Below are 24,211 nucleotides of genomic sequence, written 5' to 3' on the forward strand. Positions count from 1 at the left end.
AATAAAACATTAAAAATTATTACAATATTTCATTTTGTTTTTACTTATAAATAATTTTATTATGTTCATTAATATATTTTTTAGATCATGGCTTGATATTTTAAAACGTATTGTCCTCATTGGATTTATTTGGTTCACATTAGCCATTGTGTTTTTGGCTGGTACCAATAGAGTTAATCTATTTTCTCTTGGATATCTAATAGGTTCTTTTATATTTTTATGGCAAGGCAACGATTATTATCTTCGACCCGTAAACGTTATTCTTAAATGGTACTGTATACATTTTAAAACTAAATTTATATAATTTATTTTGTTACTGAACAACAATTGTCATATAGGTGGAATAAGTTAATACTTTATAATATTACTGTTATTACTTTGAAAGCTATACTCCAAATTCCTGGTTGTATTTTTATGAATTACATGAAAATGAAAGCTTGTTGGATGATACAACTATTTGGTATTTCTTGCATACAAAAATTTTCTACTAACCATCCAATTACAACGTCATCAGGTATTTAAAATAATTTTTAGTTTTATTTATTTGAAAATATGTTGTGATTTTTATTGAAATGTTAATACAAAACTTAAATTAATAATATTTTATAAATTTATTTTAATTTATTTTTTTCAGACAATGATGATTGTGAAATACCGGTTGAACACGTTGGCTTGGCATGGGATATTTTATGTTTTGGGTTTTTAATCTTCCAAAGACGTCTTTTTAACAGTCATTACTTTTTTAGAATTGTGGATGAAACAAAAGCAATGGCTATATTAGCATCCAGGTAATTAACATTTATTTATGTATTTTATTTATACAAAATATAGAATTTATATAAATTATGAAATAAATAAATGAAGTTTTAAGTGTAGCTAAATTTTTATTTAAAAATTAGAAACAATTAATTTTAAAAACATTTAAAATGAACTTTAAAAATAATATAATACAGGTTATTTTTAAGCAGTATTATTCATACTAAGTATTATTAAATTTAATTTCTACTAATTCAAATTGAAATTTGGATATAATTAGAGGAGCTGAATTAATTCAAGAGCTTTCACAAAAACGAATCCAAGAACAGCATGAATCAGAAAGAAAGGTCCTAGAAAAAATTAAATCAAAAATGGACCGAATCAAAGCTACTCAAAAGAAAATTCAAGGTTTTGGAATCAAGGATCCGGAATCTCACGAAAAAGGTATAACGGTGTATTTTTAATCTTTCTAAAATCAAATAACATACTTTAGATCCAGAACTTATCTATATAAATAGGTTTTAAAACATATCAAGCAGGTAAAGTTAATGTTGTGTATGTATTAAGTTTTATGCTTGATCATCATTATAGAATATAGTTTTACTCAAATAATCTTAATGAATCTGCAAGGAAGTTTTATTAATTCTTTAGAACTTAGAAGTATGATATTATTTTGAATGATTATATGGAATGATTTCTTAAAAAGTGAACAGAGCTGTATCCGTGGAAATGTTGATATTTTTTTATTTTAAAGTTTATAATTTATTATGAACGTTTAATTAAAAGATAATTATTTAAAAAATACTAATTGTATAGTAGTTCAATTAAAGTTAAAAGAAACAAATACAAATTATATGGTCAGGTGTAATGAATATTTGACAAGTTATATAGTTGGTTTGTTAAAAAAAAGTTGTCTAGTATAAAATGTAGCAAGGTACCTAATCTTAATTTATTAATTGATTTTTTCTTGGTTTACTATCTTATGCTGATTTGATTTTAAGTGGTGTGTGATATTTTTATTCAAGGTAATGTGTTGCAGTGCGAGATACTCATGTCTCACTGTTTTAATACTTTGTTATTGCTCTGAAAATCCATTATAGCTGTTTTGATTTGACTTAACATTTACACAAATCTGTAATAATAAGATTGTTGTATACATTTTTGTGCTGCGTACTTATGGGAAATTAAAATGCAAACAAAAAACTACACATCACAATGAAAATAGCCGAAGAAACTGTGTTCGCCCCCTTAGCCCGAGATCTGTCGGGGAGTTCAATCCTCCAAAGTTTTCACACTCCACTCGAAGACGAACCACCCACGCTGTCTTACCTGCAACCACCAACGCCCACGTCCACTGTCCTGACTGTATCGCTAGATGGTTACCTGGACCCACAAAGAATGTCATTCAGCAGCACTGCGCACCGACGGCCGTTGTCGTTTGACGAAAGTGCCATTTATTCTGGTGTCTTTTCACCGCCTCCAACAATCGCGCAACACCGACGACAGTCCTCGTTGGGTGTGCCGTCTACTTGGTACCCGCGCAAACGATCGGCCTCTGCTACATCTCATCATACTTGTGTGTACTCGTTTTCTGCTTATGCGTGTTGCTTGCACATACTATAAACATTATACATATATCGGTATCCGAGCAATTTCCTAATGGCCGTATATGTATTTTTGTATAAAGCTGTACATATTATTTTGGCTTAAAATATCTTAATATTATTAAATTCAGTAACTGTATAATATTAGTAAAGTTTATCTTGTCTAGGTATGATTGGTGTGATTGTTCCCATATATTTATATCATTATGCGGTACTGTTTTGATTTGATTCAACTATTCTTATGTGCGGATAGGTATAAATTACCTTTAACAGTGTTATAAATGTATAATATACTATATAAACTAGTTTTATTACATTTATGAAACAATGTAATAGGAATTTATGTTTGGTAATGACAATTGTGTTGAAGTCTATAGAAGAAAAATTTACTAGATATGTATATTAATGATAAAATGTGTTAGAATTTTACCGTCAGTGATAAATCTCAGTTATAATTATTCTTTTCCTAGTCATAATAACAATATCTAACTGTCTTAAACAATCCCATAATTGTCTAGTCGTGATTAACAAAAATTAATCCTACTAAGTCATGCAAAGTTAAAAATATTTAAAGAACTATTAAATAACATGATTTATTTTATATATTTTATTTGGGCAAAGCAGTCTTGACATTTATAATTACAAATTCTACATACTGCATATCATTTAATCATTTTAACATTTATTTTTGCAATTATATTTTTTGAAACCATGTGGGATGTTTACACTGTTGTACCTGCTGATTCCTGTAAATGTATCCCTTAGCCGTCTGGAAGGATTAATAATTAGTTTGAGACCAAGAACATTTTATTTGGAATTATTTATTTAGTGGCTAGTAAATTGTATCATTGCCTATCATCATTGGCGGTTAAAATGCACACACGCTATGTATATTTATATATATATCATTCAAAAACACCATTTCTGTTATACCAATTATCATTCATTTAAATTCAAAAAAATATTCTATGTTAATTCGTTTGATGGCTCAGTTTTTTGTATTACCTAATTAATAGGGTATTTAACATATTGTATTCAACATTCACAAAAACTGGTATTTTATACAAATATTTTTTCCGTGCTTTTTTATTGATGATTTTCATTTTAAATCAAATTTCAGCTTATTGTATTGTATACAACTGAAGATAATAATAAAAATAAACCGAATCAACTTCAGATGAAATATAGATGCGCTGTTAACCGATATGTGAAGTCTATGGTTTGTAATTATTATGTACTCACAGACAGATAAAATATGTGTTGTGCTTTAACACTAATAAGTCATAAATAAGCACTAACATGAGTTAGCTTTCTAAATTTGTTCACTAAACCACTAGCAACTATAAATGAGACTTATTTAGATGTCTGTATCTCTACTATTTCATTTTTGATATCATCCATAATTTTTCATCTGGCTTATTGACAATTTTTCACCATCAAGTATGTTCAATCTTAATAAATTTGTTAAAAATCATTTTTTTTCCATGTAGTATTTGATAAATAAAATTCATTCCACACTACTTATTGCACAAATGATTAATGAAAAGAAAATATTCTTTCAAATCCATTGATGATTTATATAATGTAAACTACTTAAGAATTTATAGACCCTAACTATCTTATTTGATTTGTACATTTGTTGTGTATTTTTATACTCGCTTATTGAGAACAAACCTCTACATATAAACTTGTTTCGTGGAACTTGGAGAATAAACAAAAATATTATGTCCCAACTACACTACAAATGCAATTTGTAAACCATAATATTTTATAAACTGCCTATAATTTTATAGTTATAATTTATTTATTTTGTGTCTATAATTTAAAAAAAAGATCATCCAAGACCTTAGTTTCATTCATTTTTATGTATTATGAAATTAACAAATGATTAATGCATACGAATGCATACTAAATGAATAAGAGCATATTTTTGTATACTTCTTAAAACTTTAATAACTTACTATAGTGACTAGAACAATTATGATTTTATAGGTTTCTATATGTAAAATTGCAAAGTTATGATTTTGGTTAATATTAGTATTTTTATTTAATTTCTTTAAGACTTATAAAAACATTCACAATAGGGATTATTAATTTAAATTTCAAAAAATAATAGGTGTATAATATATTTTCTAAAACTAAAGCTTAAATTATTCATCCATATTCTATTCTTAGAACTATTACTGGTTGTAATACAACCTAACCTAACCAAATATTCTTCTAAATAATTTTTTATATCATATTGGAATTGTTGTACTTAGTGCTGAGACCTTGCCAAATGGTATTTGATTAAAATATATTGTGGATCTATACTTGTGTTCACAATAAGAATGAACCACTGGGCCAACCAAAACTCGTCTTGTTTGCACATTCCTACCACAAGACGGGTAGGAAGCTCCACAGCGCTCGTTGCTGGCAGTCACCATGAAACTTAATTGTGGTAACACAGGTGCCGTCGATCAATGCCTATTGCTGTTGACTGCTAGTCATTCACAGAATGCGATCGCTTGGGGGGTCAGGCAATGATCGGCAACTCAGTCTTTATGCTCGAAAGTGGTTCATTCTTAACGTAAACTGAGTATAGTATTTTGAAGTCTATTATAGTCAATATATCTTGTATCTAGCAAGTTATTCATGTATGAATTTTTTATTTCTTTATGTGAAACTACAACGAATCAATTTCTCTCTTAAACAGTAAATAATGATATTTTTGAAATAATGAAATTACTTATTACTTGGTTGTTTTTTAAATGAATTATAAAATTCTTCTTTTTATACAGGTATCCATATGTATAATTTGTATATAAATTATATTGAATTACTTATTTATTTTTGTAAGATAAACTTACCAATTTTGTTTTTCAATATTTTTTTTTTTATTATAAATGCACTTGATTTCAAATAAATTTTAGTTTAGGTTATATTTAATTTTTTGGTTTTAGGTTTAAATATTATGATGATAAGTTCTTTAATGTATTTCTGATGTTTCTATTCTTATACATTTTGTGTCACACATGTGTAAGAATATTAGGATAAGAGATTCTGTTTTGCATTTATCATAAATACTTTTAAATATTAATACACACTATAATATTCATTATTCAAAATCATAAAATTTGTGTGTAACATCTTCTTAATCAATTATTATATTTTCTACACATTATATTTATGCCAGCCATTTTATTTTAAACTCTGGTTATAATTAGTATTGAGAACCTGTTAATATTTACATTATTCAAAATAATACTTTTTTACATACTTTAACATATTACTTAATCATACTTTTTTTTATTCTTTTAAACTTATTGTTTAGTGGTGCCCATGTGTACTTTATTTATTTTATGTTTGTATTATTTATTTATCTGTTTAATAGGATTATATAATAACATAACATATCATGGTAATACTTGTTTAATATTATTAATTGCATAATGTAAAACTTATCCGATTATCAACAAAGAAAATTTTGCACATGGATTTTAAAATATTTTCAACACTGCACACAATTGTATTAATTTAGTAGTTATATTTTTAATTGGATTCAAGTGATTTGTTTATTAATTACATTTTGAATCTTTATTCAAATGCAATTGATAATAAATTTGAATTCTAATATAATATGTTCTTAAATCACTTAAATCTTTATAAAACTCACTTTAATTTGATAATATAGCTTAATTTTGTTATTATTATTTTTATAATAAATTCAATAAGATATTTTTTTTATTTTATAAATTAAATAATGAACAATAATACAATTCAAGCATGGAGTGTAATTGTTTTTATGTTATTTCAAAAACATAATATTAGCGTTTTTTATGCACAATATTTACTTTTCTTTTTAATCATGATTTTATTATTTTAGTAGGTATGAATTAATATTACAGTAGAACTTTGATAACTTCAAAATTAAACAACTAAAAACAAATTGAATTTTCTCGATACTGGTATAATTAATGCATATAACTAGTTCTCAAATTGCCGAATTGTTCAAAGTTCTTATAGTAAAGTTCTACTGTATACTATTATTGAAGTTGTTTAAAATGTATACTAAAAAGAGTTTTTATTATTTACAGCTATTCGTTCTGGTGATTATTACATGTTTGATGAATTTGATGATGAATTAGATTCAATTGTGGAAAAAGATAATGAATTAAGTGATGACTCACTTGAAGATTCTGACAAAACTGACACGGACCAATTTGTGTTCAAAGTAAATATTCTATTAATTTATTTGAGTTTTAATATTTTATATTCAGTCTTTAATTTTTTTTTTTTTTAGAAAAAGAGAGAAATGGATAAGTCAGTTGTTGGTGAAACGAGTAAACTAGCCATGTAATAATAACTAAATATAAATATTTTATTTGTTATTTTTACAACATTTATTTAGCCTATCATTGTATATTGTAAAATTTTATTAACTACCTAAAACAAATTATTAATTATGTTTCAACATTAAATTTTATTGATAAAACCATACTAAAATAACACCTGATACTATTTTGCCATACAATTTTGACAAATAATTTCATGTTTGACGATTGTAGTCGTTCATTGGTATTTTTGTATTGGTTGGATATAAAATCTTACAAAAGCATCTTTGATTTAATATTATTTTGGTTTTTGTTTTAGGGGTGATGGTGAGGATTTAGGAGAAGGTATGCTATCTTATTTTAATTAAATAAATGTAATAATTTAAGTATACCTAATGTATATTGAATGATTTTAGATGCTCAGGATGGAGACAAGTTAAAATCATTCAGTAAGAAAATTAAAGAGAATATTTATCTGTTCATGGCTTTTGTCAATAGTTCAACTAAAACATTGACTAGAAAATTAAATAAAATTTCTCGAGACTATAGATATGTTATCCGGACATTAGCAGTTGAAAAGAAAACTTTAAAAGTATTTAAATATTGCAATTTCCAACATTTATTACTAGTGTAATCCTAATTTATTCTTTAATACAACATTTATATTTCAGCAAAATCGAGGTTTCGGAATTGGTCTTAGAACCGGCTCATCAATGATTTGGCAGCCTATGCCGTTTGTTGGTAAAAGTGTTACGTTAAGGTGAGTAAGACAACTCTGTATGACTCAAAATTATAACTTTTAGAACGTCAACATTCTCAATTGTTAAAATATATAAATTATGTTGTAGACAAATAAAATATTAGAAAAGTTGTATATAATATATAATGCCAATATATTTTATGATAACTGTCAACTGACAACATAAATAAAAATGTGGACAAGCAGTACCCTACTCTGCTGCACAGTAGTTGTCAAGTATATCATTGTAATGGATGTGTTATATTTTAATTCAATGATAAATAATTACATTCGAAAAATGATTTTGGTTGGAGAACTGGAGACTTGAGTCATCCTAGCATACTTGTATAAATTATCAAATTAAACAGTTAAAAATAAAATAATAATAATAGAAGATAAGGTAAACTTTTTTTTTTTGATAGAGATAGAAAATTTTATTGGGAATCTTCTATTAAAATTTCTCATGTTAGCTATGAAAAAAAAAAAACATTTATACATTTCTAACAGATTTTGAACATTTTCTCGTAACTACGAGTATAAATAGCCCAAAAGAATCAAAATAGTTAAAATATTCTACCATATCTGGAAAATGTATGAAAAATTAATTAATAATTTAAATTTTTGTTGAATATTTCATGAGTCTACAGTCTACAGTTATGTTCTATTTATGATAGACAGAAAAAAAAGTTACACTTATGTATTAATATTTGATTTGAATTTACTAGTGCTGAAAAGTTAGAAGAATTAGAAGAACAACAAGAATTAAATGCCTCCAATCAGCCTCAGCTTATGCGTCTCATCTTGGCTCTTTGGTTTGCAATCATTTCCCACTCTGATTTGGTGTGTTATTTCATGATATTCTTGCATCAAATTAAATCTGCCACCATATTAAGTTTGCCACTGCCATTGATGGTTTTTCTGTGGGGTACGCTCACTGTTCCTAGACCGACAAAGAATTTCTGGGTCACTCTTATTGCATACACTGAAGTAATTTAAAATAATATTCTAATATAAAAATTTAAATACTTTCATATTAATGCTTTATTTTAATTAGGTAATTGTTGTCATTAAATGTATGTTCCAATTTGATATGATCCCATGGAATCAACAAGTTGTTACTGACAACATGCCATTCTTCCTGCCAAGAATTATTGGTATTGAGAGGAAACAAAATTATGCGACATATGATTTATTCTTACTTCTTGTTTTATTCTTTCACAGGTAAAAACATTGTCATTACAAATATATTTATGTATTCACAAACATTATCTGTAATAAATTTAAATAAATATTTCAGAACTATGTTAAAATCATTGGGTCTTTGGAAAAGTTCATTGTCATTTAAAGGAACACCCATTAACCAAATATCTTTGTTTGACACAATCGACACTCGATGTTCAATGGGTTCTGAGGGTTATCAAGGATCTGTAGACAACGATCCAAGTACTGAACAAACAACTGTTGTGTTAGCCCCAGAATTTTTGCAGTCTAGTAACAGAGATGAACAATTAATTCAAAAATCATATGAACAATCATTTGATAAATCAAACTCAGCGGAAACTGATAATCTCTTAGAAATAATGCCATTATCGTAAGAACAAATATTATATAAATTTAGAAATCTATAGTAAAATAGTGTTTCTTTTTATTTTTAGCCTCAAAAAGCATTGCAGTCCTCTAGTGTCTTTCTTCGAACAGTTAATAGATTCAAGCTCTAGAGTCAACGCTGACGTTTATACTTACATGTTTTTGTGTGATTTCTTCAATATATTTGTTGTTGTTTTTGGATTTTCAGCTTTTGGTGTACATAATTTATATTTTATTTTAAATCAAATCAATTTAATTGTATACTTTATACTAATTTATTTGTATTTATATTAATAGTCTCAAAGTGATGGCGGTGTGTCTCAATACTTTGAAGAAAATAAAGTACCTGTCCCATTTTTAATCATGTTGACTCTTCAATTTGCATTAATAACTGTTGATCGGTTACTTTATTTAAGAAAATATATCTTGGGAAAGATACTATTCCAGTTTGTGTTAATAATTGGTTCTCATATATGGATGTTTTTCATATTACCTGGGGTAACAGAAAGGTAAAATCTATATGACCATTGATCATGTGTATTGACATTTTACACATTTTAATTCTATTACATAGGCAATTTAACGCTGTAATTCCACCTCAGCTATGGTATATGGTGAAATGCTTTTACCTATTACTGTCTGCATATCAAATTAGAAGTGGATATCCAACAAGAATTCTTGGAAACGTTCTATGTAAAAATTACAATTATATTAACATGATTCTATTCAAACTGTAAGTTTTCTTAATATCATTAAATGTTATAAATTGTTGGATATTTATTATTTTGATGGTTTTTAGTTTTATGTTATGCCCATTTGTATTTGAACTGAGGACAATAATGGACTGGGTATGGACTGAAACATCAATGACATTACCAGATTGGCTTAAAATGGAGGATATTTTTGCACATATTTTCCAACTTAAAGTATTATCGTATGAGTATAAAATTAATAACAAAATATTAACTTTTTATTTTTTATAGTGTTCAAGGCGTGTGGAAAATGAATACCCAAATCCTAGGGGTATAAAAGTAAAACCAGCTAAAAAATATTTGATAGGAGGTGGATGCTTGATCTGTTTAGTGACTGCTATCTCGTTTCCACTAGTGTTGTTTGCTCTAGGAAATACAGTGGGAGAGCCTAATTTACCCGAAAGTATCAATCTAAATGTTAAACTGGGATCCAACCAACCAATATACACCATGACAATTGAAGGCACAATTGAAAAGTAAGTGTTGTTTTTACATCCGAAATGATATAGTATTGTTGATTTAATTTATTAGTATTTTGTACCTGTTGGTAGTTTATAATTAAAATATCAATTTGAGCATCAAGATTGCCAATTCATATTTCAATGTAAACTAACATAGAAATTCACTCAAATGCCATAACCTATAGGATTCAATACATGCAATTTTATTTGGCTTGTCCTTACATCATATTTTGAAATTTTTATTTATTGTTAACACACTGTTTTTAGTTTTTGATGTAAGTATAGGTACCAATTTATGCTATTTCTATCAAAAACAAAATTTGTTTGAAAACATTAAAAATTGTATCTACATTTGAAAAATATTTTATAATCAATATGTAAGTAGCATTAATGATTGAAAATATAATAGAATTTAAAATAGTAATTGACCTTCAAATTTAACAAATTACAAATATAAACAAACACATGAACAAAAAAAAAAATGTGTTTATTCATACAAGTTTGGAATCAAAATAAATAATACTCGATTTAGTTTATAAATAAATTTAAAAAAATTAATAAATTTACCTTATTGTTTTCATATTTATGAGTTACTATCGCAAAGGTTGTTTACAGTGTATTGAAGTGCATATTTGTGCATATTTCATTCATAATCAAACAATTTTTAGTGTATGAACATATGAACCCTAATTATAATACAATATATTTTTCAGGTTTGATGAATCCGACTGGTATTCTATGATAAATGTTTACAAAAAGTCTAGATCAGCGCAAACATTTTTGTCCAACTATGATTATGAAGATGTTGGTGTTTTTACCATAACAACCCATTCAGCAAATACATGGTCAATCAGTCCACCTGAATTGGACAGCATGATAAGACAACTTAGTGCACCTAGTAATGTTTTGAATAACCTCCTTTTTTATTTAAATTAATCTTTTTACAATTTGTATTCTGAATTAATGTCTTTATAGATGCTTCTTACACGGTTAAAACTGATTGGGCTATTAACCGTAAGAATGCTTATGGAGAGCAACCAAAAGATGTTAAAGATAGTCATGAAATTACTATTAACCAAACAATTTGTGCTGAACTGGCTAATCTCATTACTAATAAAAATCACAGTGTCATGTTGTATGGTTTAATACCCAAGTTTATTAAGGTCACTGGATTTGGAGGAGCTAGTGCTGTATCACAGCTCATGATCAGTAATGAAAGTATGTAATATTTAATCTTGTCAATTAAACCAGTAGATATTTTTATTAATTTTTTTCGTTTTTTCTTTCTAGCTGTGCCATATATGAATGCTAGTGTGTTTTTAAACAGTATCAATCAAAACAATGATAGTGAAAAATGGTGGGACTTATATGAAGAATGTCCTAATGAAAGCTCTGCTCGATATTTGTACGATTTGCCCAAAAGTTCATGTATTCCTGGTGGCAACAAACGTACATTCACAATATATACATTTAATGACAAAGCATTTCCAGAAACTTTGAACATCATTAGTGGAAAAGGGTAAAAAATATATTTATTATAAATACATGACGTATTGTGTTAATATTTCTTATATTTTTTAATTTCAAATTGAATCATTTATAAATATATTTATAAAATTGTGTTGATTCACGGCTCCGTTTTGAACTAGTGGTTTCCTATAGCATAACGGTACTAATTATAATATATAAATATTTATTTTATTATAATTATATAATTTTTAAATTGTAATTGTTCGTAATTGTATCAAGGTTTATCTGAATCAACATTAACAATAGTAATTATTTCTATTGAATCACTGTCTCACCTGTCATTTGGGTTTTACATTTATTTTGAGACCAAATAATATAACTGCAGTGGAGCACACTTTGGGAATTGTTGTTCTAATGTACTCATAGATTTTAAATGTAGGATTCTGAAACTGCTTGAATTGTTTTTTTTTTATTTGTCCTATAAAATTAAGTATGAACTTTAAAAAAAATCATTATCTAATCAAACAATAATACATTTATTTAATTTTGTTATAGGATTATTGGACTGTATACTACGTTTGTCATTGTTGTTCATACGTTTGTTCGAGGTTTCTTCACTGGTATATCAACCAAAATTATGTTTGATGATATGCCATACGTAGATAGAATCTTACAACTGTGTTTAGATATTTATCTGGTGAGAGAAAGTGGTGAATTAGATTTGGAAGAAGACCTATTTGCTAAACTAGTGTTCTTGTATCGGTCACCTGAAACGTTAATTAAGTGGACTCGACCGCCTGATACAACATCAAATGAAGATCCTGACGATGCTCTCCCTGAACTATCTGCATAATCTCATTTAATCTAATACTAAATCTAAGTCATTGATCTTGTATTGGTTGTCCATAATATTAATAATGTGGACTTGACAAATATGATGATATAACATCAATCAAAGATCCCGACGTTGCTCTCCGTGAAATCACATAATCTCATTTAATGTAATACTAAATAATATTATTATATAGTATTTTTGTATGTCTCAAGTCTCTCACGCAACATTGCAATTACTCTATTAATTAAATAGTCTTATTATAATTAATATAAAATTTACACGCCGAATATCTTATTTACATTATATCTATGAAATATGAATATTTTTTTACGCACTTCTTTTTCTGTGCTTTATTAGTAAGAAATAACTATTTTAAGGTTGTTATTTCTGTCACATAATTGTGTCCATTGTGTTTTATATTTTTTCTTTTTTGTAATTTGTTATTTTTTATAAACACTATTAATATGGTTTGATTATTAATCTTTGTGCATTTAAAAAAAAGCAATAAGTAATTTAATTAAGTAATGCATATTAATAATAATATATATTAATGTATTCTATTCATAAGCTGATTAGCATAATTTTATATTCACTTACACGATTTACAATCATATAATTATTGTAACACAGTTTAGACATTTTGAATTTTTTTTTAAATTCATCTTCACAGTTATTACAATAAATGACATCATCATCATAATATGATTATCAATTTGTGTTTTGTTTCAGTTAATGAATGGGGATCTAACCTATAGTTAAACAAGAACAATATTAAGATAGATAGTTGTATGCATAAATATTGTGATATTTGGTTCTAATTTATCACTTAAAATTAAATCAAATAACCTAATTCAAAATAAGTTAGTATTATTCAATTGACGGCCAGCATGTTAAGGGATTAAAAGTTGTCATTCAATTATTGTCTAAAATCCCAAGTAAACGGTTGATAGTATTTGAAATCACAGTGTTATTGTTTTACTTAAAATTATACATAATAATAGTTTTATTCGTCTTTTAAATGCCCGATTTAACTTTGTTACCAACTCTATATGATTCAAAATGTGTGTTCAATTTTTCATTTAATACCTGGCTTATTGATGTTCAAAACTAATCATACCAAATTTCTTCGTATTTACCTCATCTTAATTTACATTAAAGATTTTTTAATACAGTCATATAAAATGCCAGTCTAAAATTATATCAGTCCTAATGACCATATTATCTTCACATTTTTAGGTTTGTATAGGGGAAACATATTTTTTAAATTAGTACCTATAATAACCAATTGCTAAAGTATTTATCTATACTAAATTTTGTAACCAATAGGAACTCTATATAAACAAAAATATATCATTATTTATTATTATAATTAATGCATTAAAAATAATAATAAAATCAAATGGCCATAAATGCCAATTTAAAAAAAATCCTGGTCCCAGAAAAATTGTAGTCCGGCCAAAATAGAATCTTGATAAATTGTACTAAATTTTATTTTACTATGTATTTATCATAGATATATACATTACACTGAATTAGAAAAGATTAAACCACTTGATAGCTAAAGACATTTTGGGACACTACCAATGTGGTTTCAGACCCAGTACATCAACAACAGATCAAATCTTCAATTAAAACAGAACTTGGAAAATGTGTGGGAATTCAATTAAAGTTTATGTGTGGGTACCAGTGGCGTAGCCAGGATTTTTTTTCGGGTGGAGGGGGGCTGATCAATTTTTTACACAGCGGTGGTTTAGTTTTGGATCGAATACCATACACAGTTAAAATATTTTTTTAATTTTATTAACATTTCAGGGGGGCTGCAGCCCCCTCAGCCTCCCCCCTGGCTACGCCACTGGTGGGTACTATTTGTGGATTTTAAAAATGCTTATGATTTAGTACACCGATATACCTATTAAACTAAAAAATTTAATTTAAGGCACCCTAAAAAAATAGAAATTAAGGTAACATATAGCATCTAAAGTGTCAAGCACAGTTAAAGTAAATGCTATCTTAACACAAGGATATGCGTTTTGACCAATATTTAATAATTCAATATTGGAGAAAGTAATCAAAAAAACAAATGGAAACGACGGAATAATATTAGGAAACTTCAACATAAATCTTCTTGCTTATGCGGATGATATAGCAATATAAAAATACACCGAAGAAGAGAATACGATTATGTGGGAGTGTGAAACTCCTGACAATGACAGAAAAGGAAGGACTCTAGAATTAAATGTTAACGACGAAAAAATGGAATACACGGTGAGCAAATTGCATGTATGTACTGTCATTTTTTATTTAATTACACAAATCCCTGATTTCTTCAATTTTATTTTTTATTTTTCTCCGTGATTTTGAAGATTACTGAGTACTGGGAATTTTAAATTCTGATCTCCCGAAGGCACCAACTGGATTCATGTATTAGGAAGGTCCAAAAAAACTATAATACAGCTGTCCTTAAATTATTTCATACGTAATATTGATCGTAGTTAACTGCCAATTCCGCAGTGGTTTTGGCCTTTTGTGATTCAATTTTGACTAAGGCGTCTAAATGTTTGTACATAATACACCTATCCTATACGTACTTTAACTTATAAAACATAATATACGAGGTAATATAGACAATAGCTATTACTGATTAGTGATTAGTGAATATAATGTGATAGACAAAATAATCGTAGGATATAAACGATGCACTAAAATTGCATACACAGTACACACCTGTTGAGAACCTGCAGCAGTAGGCCAGTGACCACCAGTTTATACCAAGCACTTGAAGCTTTATAATTTTTTCGGTTCTTAAAATTACAAATTAAGGGTTCCTGTTCTTACATGTTCTTTCCGATTCTTAAGAATTCATTTTTCAAACATTAACTATTGCTTATTAGGTAGATTTTTTTAAAAATAATAAACCTATGACCTATGTACCTACTCATAGCTTACAATTTGAATACAAATTTAGATATCCTAAAATACCCAATTTATAAATACAATGAAGGTTCTTAATTTTAAGTTTAAGTTTAACTTATAGGTACTCTAATAAGTACCAAAGCATACAACAGCAGGTTGGTTTTGCTGACTTTAAATTTGCTATGTTGCACATGATCAAAGAGAAATTAAATAGCTTGGTTACATATTCTAGGGACAAAATAATTAAATGCTTAAAATTGAAATACCTATAGCTTAATAATAATTACATTTTTAAAGATTAATATCAAGGTTAGCAAAGTTATATTGCGACAAAAACTTTTAGAGTCTACCTTTTTAGAACCACCACTCTCGTTATATTGAAAATGAAAAATGCAACTCATATGTTTGTAAATTAATCATTTAAAATACGACGAAAATAATTATTTGAATATAACAAAACCCAATTTAACTCAAATATTCGGGCAAGACCCCATTCGCCAAAAATGACCTTTCGCTTTTCGCAAATGTTGCTTTTTGCCCAAATATTTTAAAACTACTTTCCCTTTTCACCCAAGAATATTATAGCACTTTTTGATCACATTTTTATAATACACAATATGGAAAACACTACCTAAAATTATTTATGTCCAATTTATGTCTACAATGGTCTGTGCCTGGTTGAGAGTAATAAATGAAATTCAAACTGAGCTCTACACTAAACTAAACAGTGTCAGTGTTCAATGTTCATTTACAAACTAGTCCCAAAGATAAAAAAAAATTATAGATCGACAACGAAAAATACAACAATGTAAAACAGAAAAAATCAATCGGTATGATTTTATTAAATCGATGGCATTTAATTATTTTTGAGCTTATAATATTCTTCACACAAATCCATTCTCTTTTATTATTGACACAATTTCGATACAATTATAAGTACAATTATAAGCTATTTTTTTTATCGACCTTGTAAATGTTATAAGAATTATTTTAATGTAGCCATGTAGGTACATTTAGTTCATTGAATGCTCAAAATACACAATACATTTTTGGAGAGTAATTGTGTAGTGCTAAATGGCTTTAAGTTATTGTTTCCCGAATTGTGTACTACAAAAATTTGGTCAAAAAGTGCTATAATATTCTTGGGTGAAATGGGAAAGTAGTTTAAAAATATTTTTGTGAAAAGTGACACGAGCGAAAAACGAAAGGCCCCCCCCCCCCCACGAAAAGTAAAAACCGAACTTGTTTCTGTTTTGAGCTGTACTAGTGGCGTTTGAGCAGGTCCCCGCTCAGAACGGAGGCTGGCTTAAGTCTGTCGGTGAAACCTATACTTACCGATTCTTGCACTGCAGTTAGAAAGTTTTTTCACCCCATTCCAGGACTGTGCGTCAGTCTCTCGTAGCGTATAGACATATCTGCGATTCACACAATTGGTAAAACATTTTGGAATTTTACTCACACTGAGTAGGTACCTAGAGATTGTTTATCATATTATAATTAACAAATCTCTTTTTTAAAAGTTCAAACTACAATAATTATTCAAATGTTGACCAAACTATTTTGTGTATCATATTTAATTCCTCGATCGGTATTTGTACTCTTACTGACGGTACCATAACACACTAACATGTAGAATATTATTAAATATTATATAAACGTTATAAAAAATTCAAAGTTTTATGTCAACACATTATAGTCATTAGAGCACAAATTCCATTCAGTCTCCGATTGTCCGTCTATGACTAATTTAACCTCACTATTTTTCACAACAAAAACATTTTTGAAAATTGAAGAAATCCCACATGAAAATTAAAATCGATGGTGAGTGGACGCAAAACCTGGATAAGAATTTTCAAAAAAAAATGTGTAAAACTAATAATTGTGCGGTATGGTTGTAATTGGTATTATCAATTTATTTTATTTGTCATAAAATTATGTTAAGTACTTTGTAGTTTTAATGTCTGTTTATATTTGCTTATTGCACTTATATCTATAGTAAATTTATACATAGGTATAATTATGTATATTAATATTTTTTATTTTTATTTTTTTTAACAAAATTTTATATTACGCTATCTGTTACAATTAATGAACAATAAGCTTATGTGATAAAAATATAATAAAATAGACAGAAGAGACTGAGGGAAGAGATCACACATCGGAGGTACTTCAGCGTATATTAATATAATTTGTTTTATTTTTCAGTTCATTGTTAAAGGTATAGGTACCTATAGAAACTTATTATAATTTAATTTTTAATTTAATCTCCCATTAGTCGAGAATAAATGAATAATTAATAAATTTAGATTTCTAACCAAACGCTTATCGATGCTATTATTTATAGACGACATGCTCTTTCTACTTGAACACAATATAGGAAATATTATGTTTATTTCCAAACTCAAATTGAACACAAATTAGATTATGATTTGAGATAAAACTAAATGTTTGTAAATCTGTACTTTAAAATATTACATACCTAATCTTTATGAAAAATTGTACAATATCAATACTACTGAAATATTAAACAATTTATCAGACAGTTTTTTTAGGTTTCCCGCATTTAAAGTAATATCGGATATCCAATTTCTGTAAAAGTAAACAAATAGAAATCCAGATTGGAGTTGGGGACTTCCACAGTTCACTTCTTCTGGATGATGTACATTGTACACAAAGTTAGCTAATCCATATAAATATCCGTTACATATCAATGGTCCTCCGCTGTCCCCAGGACATAGATTATGAATACTTGGTTGTGAACACAAAGTTTTTTTCGATGAGAATTCTCTATTTAAAAATGAAAATTGTGTACATTTTTACCAAAGGTATTGTTGACTTGTATTCAGTACGTTTTAGGTAAAAGGTGAAACAAACACTTTTCATGACCATACATTATATTTAAGTTAGTCATATATCCAACATTTTCCCGATGCAACAATTTTTCAGTTTGTCCATATCCAATACCTATACAATTCAAGCTCTTTGCATTACTAAATTCATTAGGATGGCCAGAAATATTTATATAATGGCTCACATCCTTGAACGGATATTCTATCTAAATTTCAAATAAAATATTAGTTTAAAATATATTAAAGCAAAAAACATATTTTTTCAAATATTCGAACACAACAATTATATACCACATTAATATCATAATTTTACAACACATATCTATTTCCACACATTATGTTCTCAAAAACTATATTTGATATATTAAAAAATATGTATGTAAAATTGTATTACAGCTTATGCGTGGTGACAAAGTTTACGAATGAGTCGGGAACTCGATCGGTTATTTTGCAGTGTTGCAAAGTGTACGAATATACCAACTACAGAGTGTACAAACATAACATAAAAGTTAAGACTATCGTTCGTACACGTGGTATAGGTTATAGGTATATGATGAAATAATTAAAGTGTTCGTATTGATATGATTAAATGCCAATTTTTTAGTTGGAGCATTGACCGTGACTGATATAAAATATACCATGAGTAGGATTATTTTATTCAACTCTCAGGTGTATCGTGTATGACATACTGTATGGTAACATAACATATTCAAGACCTAATATGAAGAAGCGAATATCAACGGAGTAATAAAAAGTAGGTAGTAAACTGAGTTGGGCAGGACACGCGTGGAGATCGGTAAGGCAAATTGGACAATTTACAAAATATAAGCCAAACACAAAAATACCTAGAAAACGTCCTAGACAAAGATAGAAGGATAGAGTAGTCAAGGATCCGAAAGAACTTGGAATATAGAATGGGGAGGAACTGGCAAGAGATAGAGACCGGTGGAGGCAAATCGTTGTTGCGGCAATGGGCCTAAATGGCCTGTAAACTCCTTATTGAAGAAAGTAAGAAATGGTAACGCAACATTGTAGCGTAATACTCGTTTATTAACCTCTAGATTCAGCCAATGACAGAGCTAAATTTTTTTTTCGAAAATCACGATTCGTGGTTCACTTATTTCGTTCATTATTAATACCACGGATATTAACATTACTTAATCAAAACTAACAGAAATTCGTGTCATTATCATAGTAGTTTTTATTAGTTGTTACAAATAAGTATTTTTTTATTTATTCTACTAATTAAATATTAGTGAGAGGATTAGAATGTTAATTATGTAGAAAAAAAAGTAAATGAAAAGAAAATTAATCAAATTATGCTATATAATGAGACACTCAGATACCAATTAATGATTCAGCAAATGAATAAGCTTTGTAAAATAAATTGAAAAATTGAGTTGAAGTTTTTACATAGCCATACAGCATATACTAGTCACCAGAAATAAATTTAGATATTGTCGTATATTGTTGACAGTCGTCAGCATAATTTTAGCATAATTTTTAGCAATTAAGATATTAGAATAGGTCAAGCCTGGGAAGCTAAATGTGCTGAGGTGACAAAAATGACTTAGATATAAGACGGCCGCACGGGCAGGAACGAGGAGTCCCCGTCGTCGCCGGGTGTGTTGTCGAGAGCGTGCCATCGACGTGCACAAGGAAGAGGCGACGATTGCTGTACGGGCGACTTTTGTTTATTTAGTTTTAAAATAAAAGTATTTCCGACCCGTAAAATTATTTGTTTAATTTTTGAGTAGTCACGCAATTTGCCCTACTCTTTTCAATCCAATCTATATCACTCAAAAAGTGCATATACGACGATATTTACACATAAAAAGAATATCCCCGTGAGTCCATAATATACAGGCTCACAATGTTTTTAACTTGAACGGAGGGATGATACAAACTAATGACAGAAATAATATTTACTAAAATGCGGAGTGGATTTAAATAATTGTTGTAAACCTACCTAAATTTTATATTTTAATATCAAAAATATTTTTCTATATCTTTTATGGTTAAGACTACCTACCTAATATCTTTCTATACTTTACTTTAGTTTGTATGTATCATATCACGCTTGTTCCTTGCCTAGTTTAGTAGTGCACAGATATGTAATAAAAAAAATATGTACAATAATAAACTATTGTATCGTCAAATATAATATGTGGACCAGTGATGTTGGCGATTGACATAGGTATGGGACTGAACCAGGGGCGCCATTTGGGGGGGGGGGTGCAGGGTGTGCACTTGCACACCCTGTAATTTTGTTGTCTACTATTGGCCTGGCCTAGGCATCATTTATACTATGGCCTTCAATTTGCCAATCTTTAATTGTGTATNCCATTTGGGGGGGTGCAGGGTGTGCACTTGCACACCCTGTAATTTTGTTGTCTACTATTGGCCTGGCCTAGGCATCATTATACTATGGCCTTCAATTTGCCAATCTTTAATAATTGTGTATGCACCGCTATTCACGTCTAATCATAAGTAATATTTTAATATTATTGGGTCCTTTAATTAGATAGTTGATAATTTGATATCAGTAATTCAGTATCACTTTATTCACTGGCGTGTAAATCCTAGGTTTATAGATAATATTATAATACTATTAAATTCATAGACGAAACATTAGGTATATGATAATGCAAGTGGGTGGAGCTTGTTACAAGAATCGGGCGCTGAAATCGATTAGTTGTTATCGTATTTCATTGATTCATTCTATCAAATGATCGTTAATTATATTTCCATAATTAAACTGTGACTCTGGATAAGGCAGATATGTCCTTATCTTATGGTTTATGTTTATATCGTTTATTATTTTCGATTTTTGATTAAATTAAAAATATATTTATTAATTATTTCATAAGTTATATACTTCTAAAGTTATGTATTAGAATATTAATAATTCTACACTCTACAGTTCTATAAATTATATTTACTCACTACACTGTAGTGAAAATGGATACCAATAATAAAAGGAAAAGTGGTGCAGCTAGGATGAAAGATACAAATAAAAAAATAATTATTTAAAATCTCCACTTCTTGTAAAAAAATTGACATGTTTTCTAAAAATGAAATTAAAGCTAAGACAAATGTTGCAGTAAATCAAGTTGCTATTGCTTCAAAGAGATACAAATATTCAACTAAACTTTGATTCTATCGTATCCTCTTTATCACAACTTCCTACAGCCTTTTGTGAAACTTTAAAAATTATTTCTATACTAAAGATTCTTCCAATTACTACTGCTTCAAATGAACGATTCTTTTCATCCCTTAAAAATGTTAAAACTTTCTTATGTACTAAAATGGGAGATAACAGACTGAGTGATCTTGTGGTTTTAAATGTAGAGACAGAAGAAGCTAAGTGCGTAGATTTATATAAAGCTGTAAATGCAGTGAAGCAACGGAGATACCCGCTTAAATAATAACCTATGCTGCTATGCTTTTATAAATTATAATAATACCTATGGCATTATTTTATATTTATATATTGTATTAATGTTAACTATAAACATATTAAGGTCAATATAATAATAAACTATTATATTTCAAGTTGTTCATTATTTGCATTACGCTTTACTTTATGTTTTAGTCACAAACTTAGCTTTAAATAATGAGTTTGTATTTTCCTTTTTTTTTTTTTATACCTTTATTTCAAATATAGGTAACTATTAATAGCTAAGTATGTTTTTGACACTAAAAATTCTATATTGAAAAATTAAAAACACGAGAAACGTTTTTTTAAGGATTGGCCTGGCGGTGGGAAAAATTAACCTCTTTAATTGTTTTGCACACCCCTAAAAAAAAATGAAATGGCGCCCCTGGACTGAACCACATATTTAGATATTATTACAGATAATTATAATTATTTTATTTTCTACTAAAACATGCAGGTACCTATTATAATTATGAAAATAGGCATAATAATAATACTAAAAATTATTTTTTTGAAGTAACTGAAAGTAAGAAATTTAATTTGGAAAAATTTTGAAAAATAAGGTGAATAGAAAATGTAAATCTATATTCACTTACATGTTCTATATTATTATTAGAAATGTATAAAATATATATATAATATATAATATGTAGCTTGGAATATAATGGAATATAATAAAGCTGAAATGTAGTGGAGGTATTCAAAATGTTGGAATGTGAGGGGGTGTGGGGGGCAACATTATAATGTAGTATGTTTCAATATAATAATGTGATATATTGTTTTTTCTTCACTCCATCATAGCATTATAATATTTAAGCTTTGATTTCCGAGTAAAAATACTGTTTGAGTACAAAAATAATTTAAATTATATAATGATTGAGATAGGTGATGGATTTAAACAAAATATTATAAAATTGAACTGCCACTGAGTAACATGATAATAATATTAATATCAAAATTATTATTTGACTCATAATACAGTCATACAATGGCAGTATCCGAGTTGAGCATTGTGACTTGTGAGTGGAATAGGGGTACCCTCTGCACCATTACTATAACAAAGGTTGTGACCAGTATATTATTGCGTGGATGACTATTTTTTCAGGATTTTCGAGTGCAACTATTTTTTATATTATAATATACCTATAGTTTTGTGTAAAATAAGATAATTATCTTTTATTGACTTATATTTTTGGCTTGCTTTTTCTTACACCATCCAAATTTGCAGGTTTCGATATTATGTCGACTCAGCTACAGAATTTAAACATTCAAAAACTTTACAATTATTTCTTAGAAACATACATTGCTGACTGCACTAAATTTCCACAAACTGTTTGGAATTAATTGTCAACCTCTGTTGCGAGAACGATACACAATTATCGTGAGCCGTTTGACTTCAAATGTAATTACATGTAGTTCTATGTTCAATAAATCTCACCCTAATATATTTACATTTATTGATGTCCTCATTGACGTGCAATATTTGGTTTATATTGAAATTAGCAGTTCAGGGAAACAATCAAAAGAAGCAATATTACAGCAATTGTTATTGGACAAAGAGGGTCAACTTTGGAAAAATGGCAACTACAGTTAAGTTCACTTACGTTTTCATGTATTGTCTACATTTAGCACCTTATTACAAAAAAAAAGTATTTGCCGAATCATAATTATTGTATAATTATACTACAAGTTTTATATTTATGTAAGCATCTGCCATAATATCATAAATATATTTTAGATATATCAATTTAAAAATAATATTTTTAAGCAGGCCAGGATTCTCTGTCAGTCTAAAGTCTGGGTAAAATGTTATGGAAAATGTTAATTTCATTCATAATGAAAGGCGAGTGAGTATCCTGGAAAAATAGCCAGCCGTGAATGCAAGTGCAGATAACGGGACTTAAGATAAAGGCTGCGGCCAGCCCATACGATGTTTCACTTAGCTTGACGATATTTTTTCAGGTAAATATTTAACTGGGGCTCTCTAATATTCCTGATTGTACGTGCAGACTTACCCTCAATAAACTAATATCATTTTTTCCTGTATAATGATCATATGATTCGTGTTGATAAATGGTTTTAACATATCTCTTAAACTTTATCCTTGTGTTAATATATCGGTACACCTAAAACGACAACCATAGAAAAACAGGACTATTATAATAACAAGTAATAAATATAAAGAATTTATATTTATTGTATCATATTTTAAGTATTTTTTACCACTATATCATACTTATCAACTTTGTTTGTGCAATGTGCCGCGGTTAATACGAATAGTGGTAAAATCAACGAGCCTGTGCACATGCCACGTTTTCCAGAATTTATTTTATAATCAAAGTAGACCATGAATGGATATTTCTGGATATCAAACAATTGTCCGTGAGATACTAGCGCTTTGTTTTCATTGTTTAACACTTTAGGTTCTATTATTGCTGTCTTTGCTACTATATATTTAATCAATAGGAATACAACAATCAAGACTTTTTGCAT

The 24,211-nt window shown here is 28.1% G+C and overlaps 2 protein-coding genes across 8 annotated transcripts in view; one reads left to right on the forward strand and one right to left on the reverse strand.

Annotated features, from left to right (window-relative positions):
- Positions 1-12,550, forward strand: part of LOC111038424 (piezo-type mechanosensitive ion channel component-like) — a 38,145-nt gene extending 25,595 nt beyond the window's left edge. For 6 of the 7 annotated variants that reach the window (XM_022321513.1, XM_022321514.1, XM_022321515.1 and 3 more), the window contains 22 exons: positions 85-270; positions 339-514; positions 635-788; positions 1,037-1,200; positions 1,982-2,332; positions 6,437-6,573; positions 6,643-6,695; positions 6,993-7,018; positions 7,090-7,265; positions 7,345-7,433; positions 8,138-8,399; positions 8,467-8,633; positions 8,710-9,003; positions 9,068-9,215; positions 9,297-9,508; positions 9,574-9,732; positions 9,799-9,925; positions 9,983-10,227; positions 10,926-11,110; positions 11,188-11,430; positions 11,503-11,731; positions 12,238-12,550. In XM_022321513.1, the coding sequence (XP_022177205.1) occupies positions 85-270; positions 339-514; positions 635-788; positions 1,037-1,200; positions 1,982-2,332; positions 6,437-6,573; positions 6,643-6,695; positions 6,993-7,018; positions 7,090-7,265; positions 7,345-7,433; positions 8,138-8,399; positions 8,467-8,633; positions 8,710-9,003; positions 9,068-9,215; positions 9,297-9,508; positions 9,574-9,732; positions 9,799-9,925; positions 9,983-10,227; positions 10,926-11,110; positions 11,188-11,430; positions 11,503-11,731; positions 12,238-12,535 (4,081 nt within the window). In that variant the 3' untranslated portion in view covers positions 12,536-12,550. The remainder of the gene's footprint in view (positions 1-84; positions 271-338; positions 515-634; positions 789-1,036; positions 1,201-1,981; positions 2,333-6,436; positions 6,574-6,642; positions 6,696-6,992; positions 7,019-7,089; positions 7,266-7,344; positions 7,434-8,137; positions 8,400-8,466; positions 8,634-8,709; positions 9,004-9,067; positions 9,216-9,296; positions 9,509-9,573; positions 9,733-9,798; positions 9,926-9,982; positions 10,228-10,925; positions 11,111-11,187; positions 11,431-11,502; positions 11,732-12,237) is intronic. The other variant, XM_022321517.1, reaches the window with a different exon arrangement.
- Positions 12,551-17,965: 5,415 nt separating this feature from the next.
- Positions 17,966-24,211, reverse strand: LOC111038420 (snake venom serine protease KN5-like). Its single transcript, XM_022321508.1, has 5 exons — positions 23,942-24,211; positions 23,734-23,844; positions 18,280-18,485; positions 18,076-18,217; positions 17,966-18,019 (listed from the first exon to the last, which is right to left on the reverse strand). The coding sequence occupies exons 1-5, from the start codon at positions 24,209-24,211 to the stop codon at positions 17,966-17,968; spliced, it is 783 nt and encodes a 260-aa protein (XP_022177200.1).

This window comes from Myzus persicae, unplaced genomic scaffold, assembly GCF_001856785.1.
Source record: "Myzus persicae strain clone G006 unplaced genomic scaffold, MPER_G0061.0, whole genome shotgun sequence".
NCBI lineage: Eukaryota > Metazoa > Arthropoda > Insecta > Hemiptera > Aphididae > Myzus > Myzus persicae.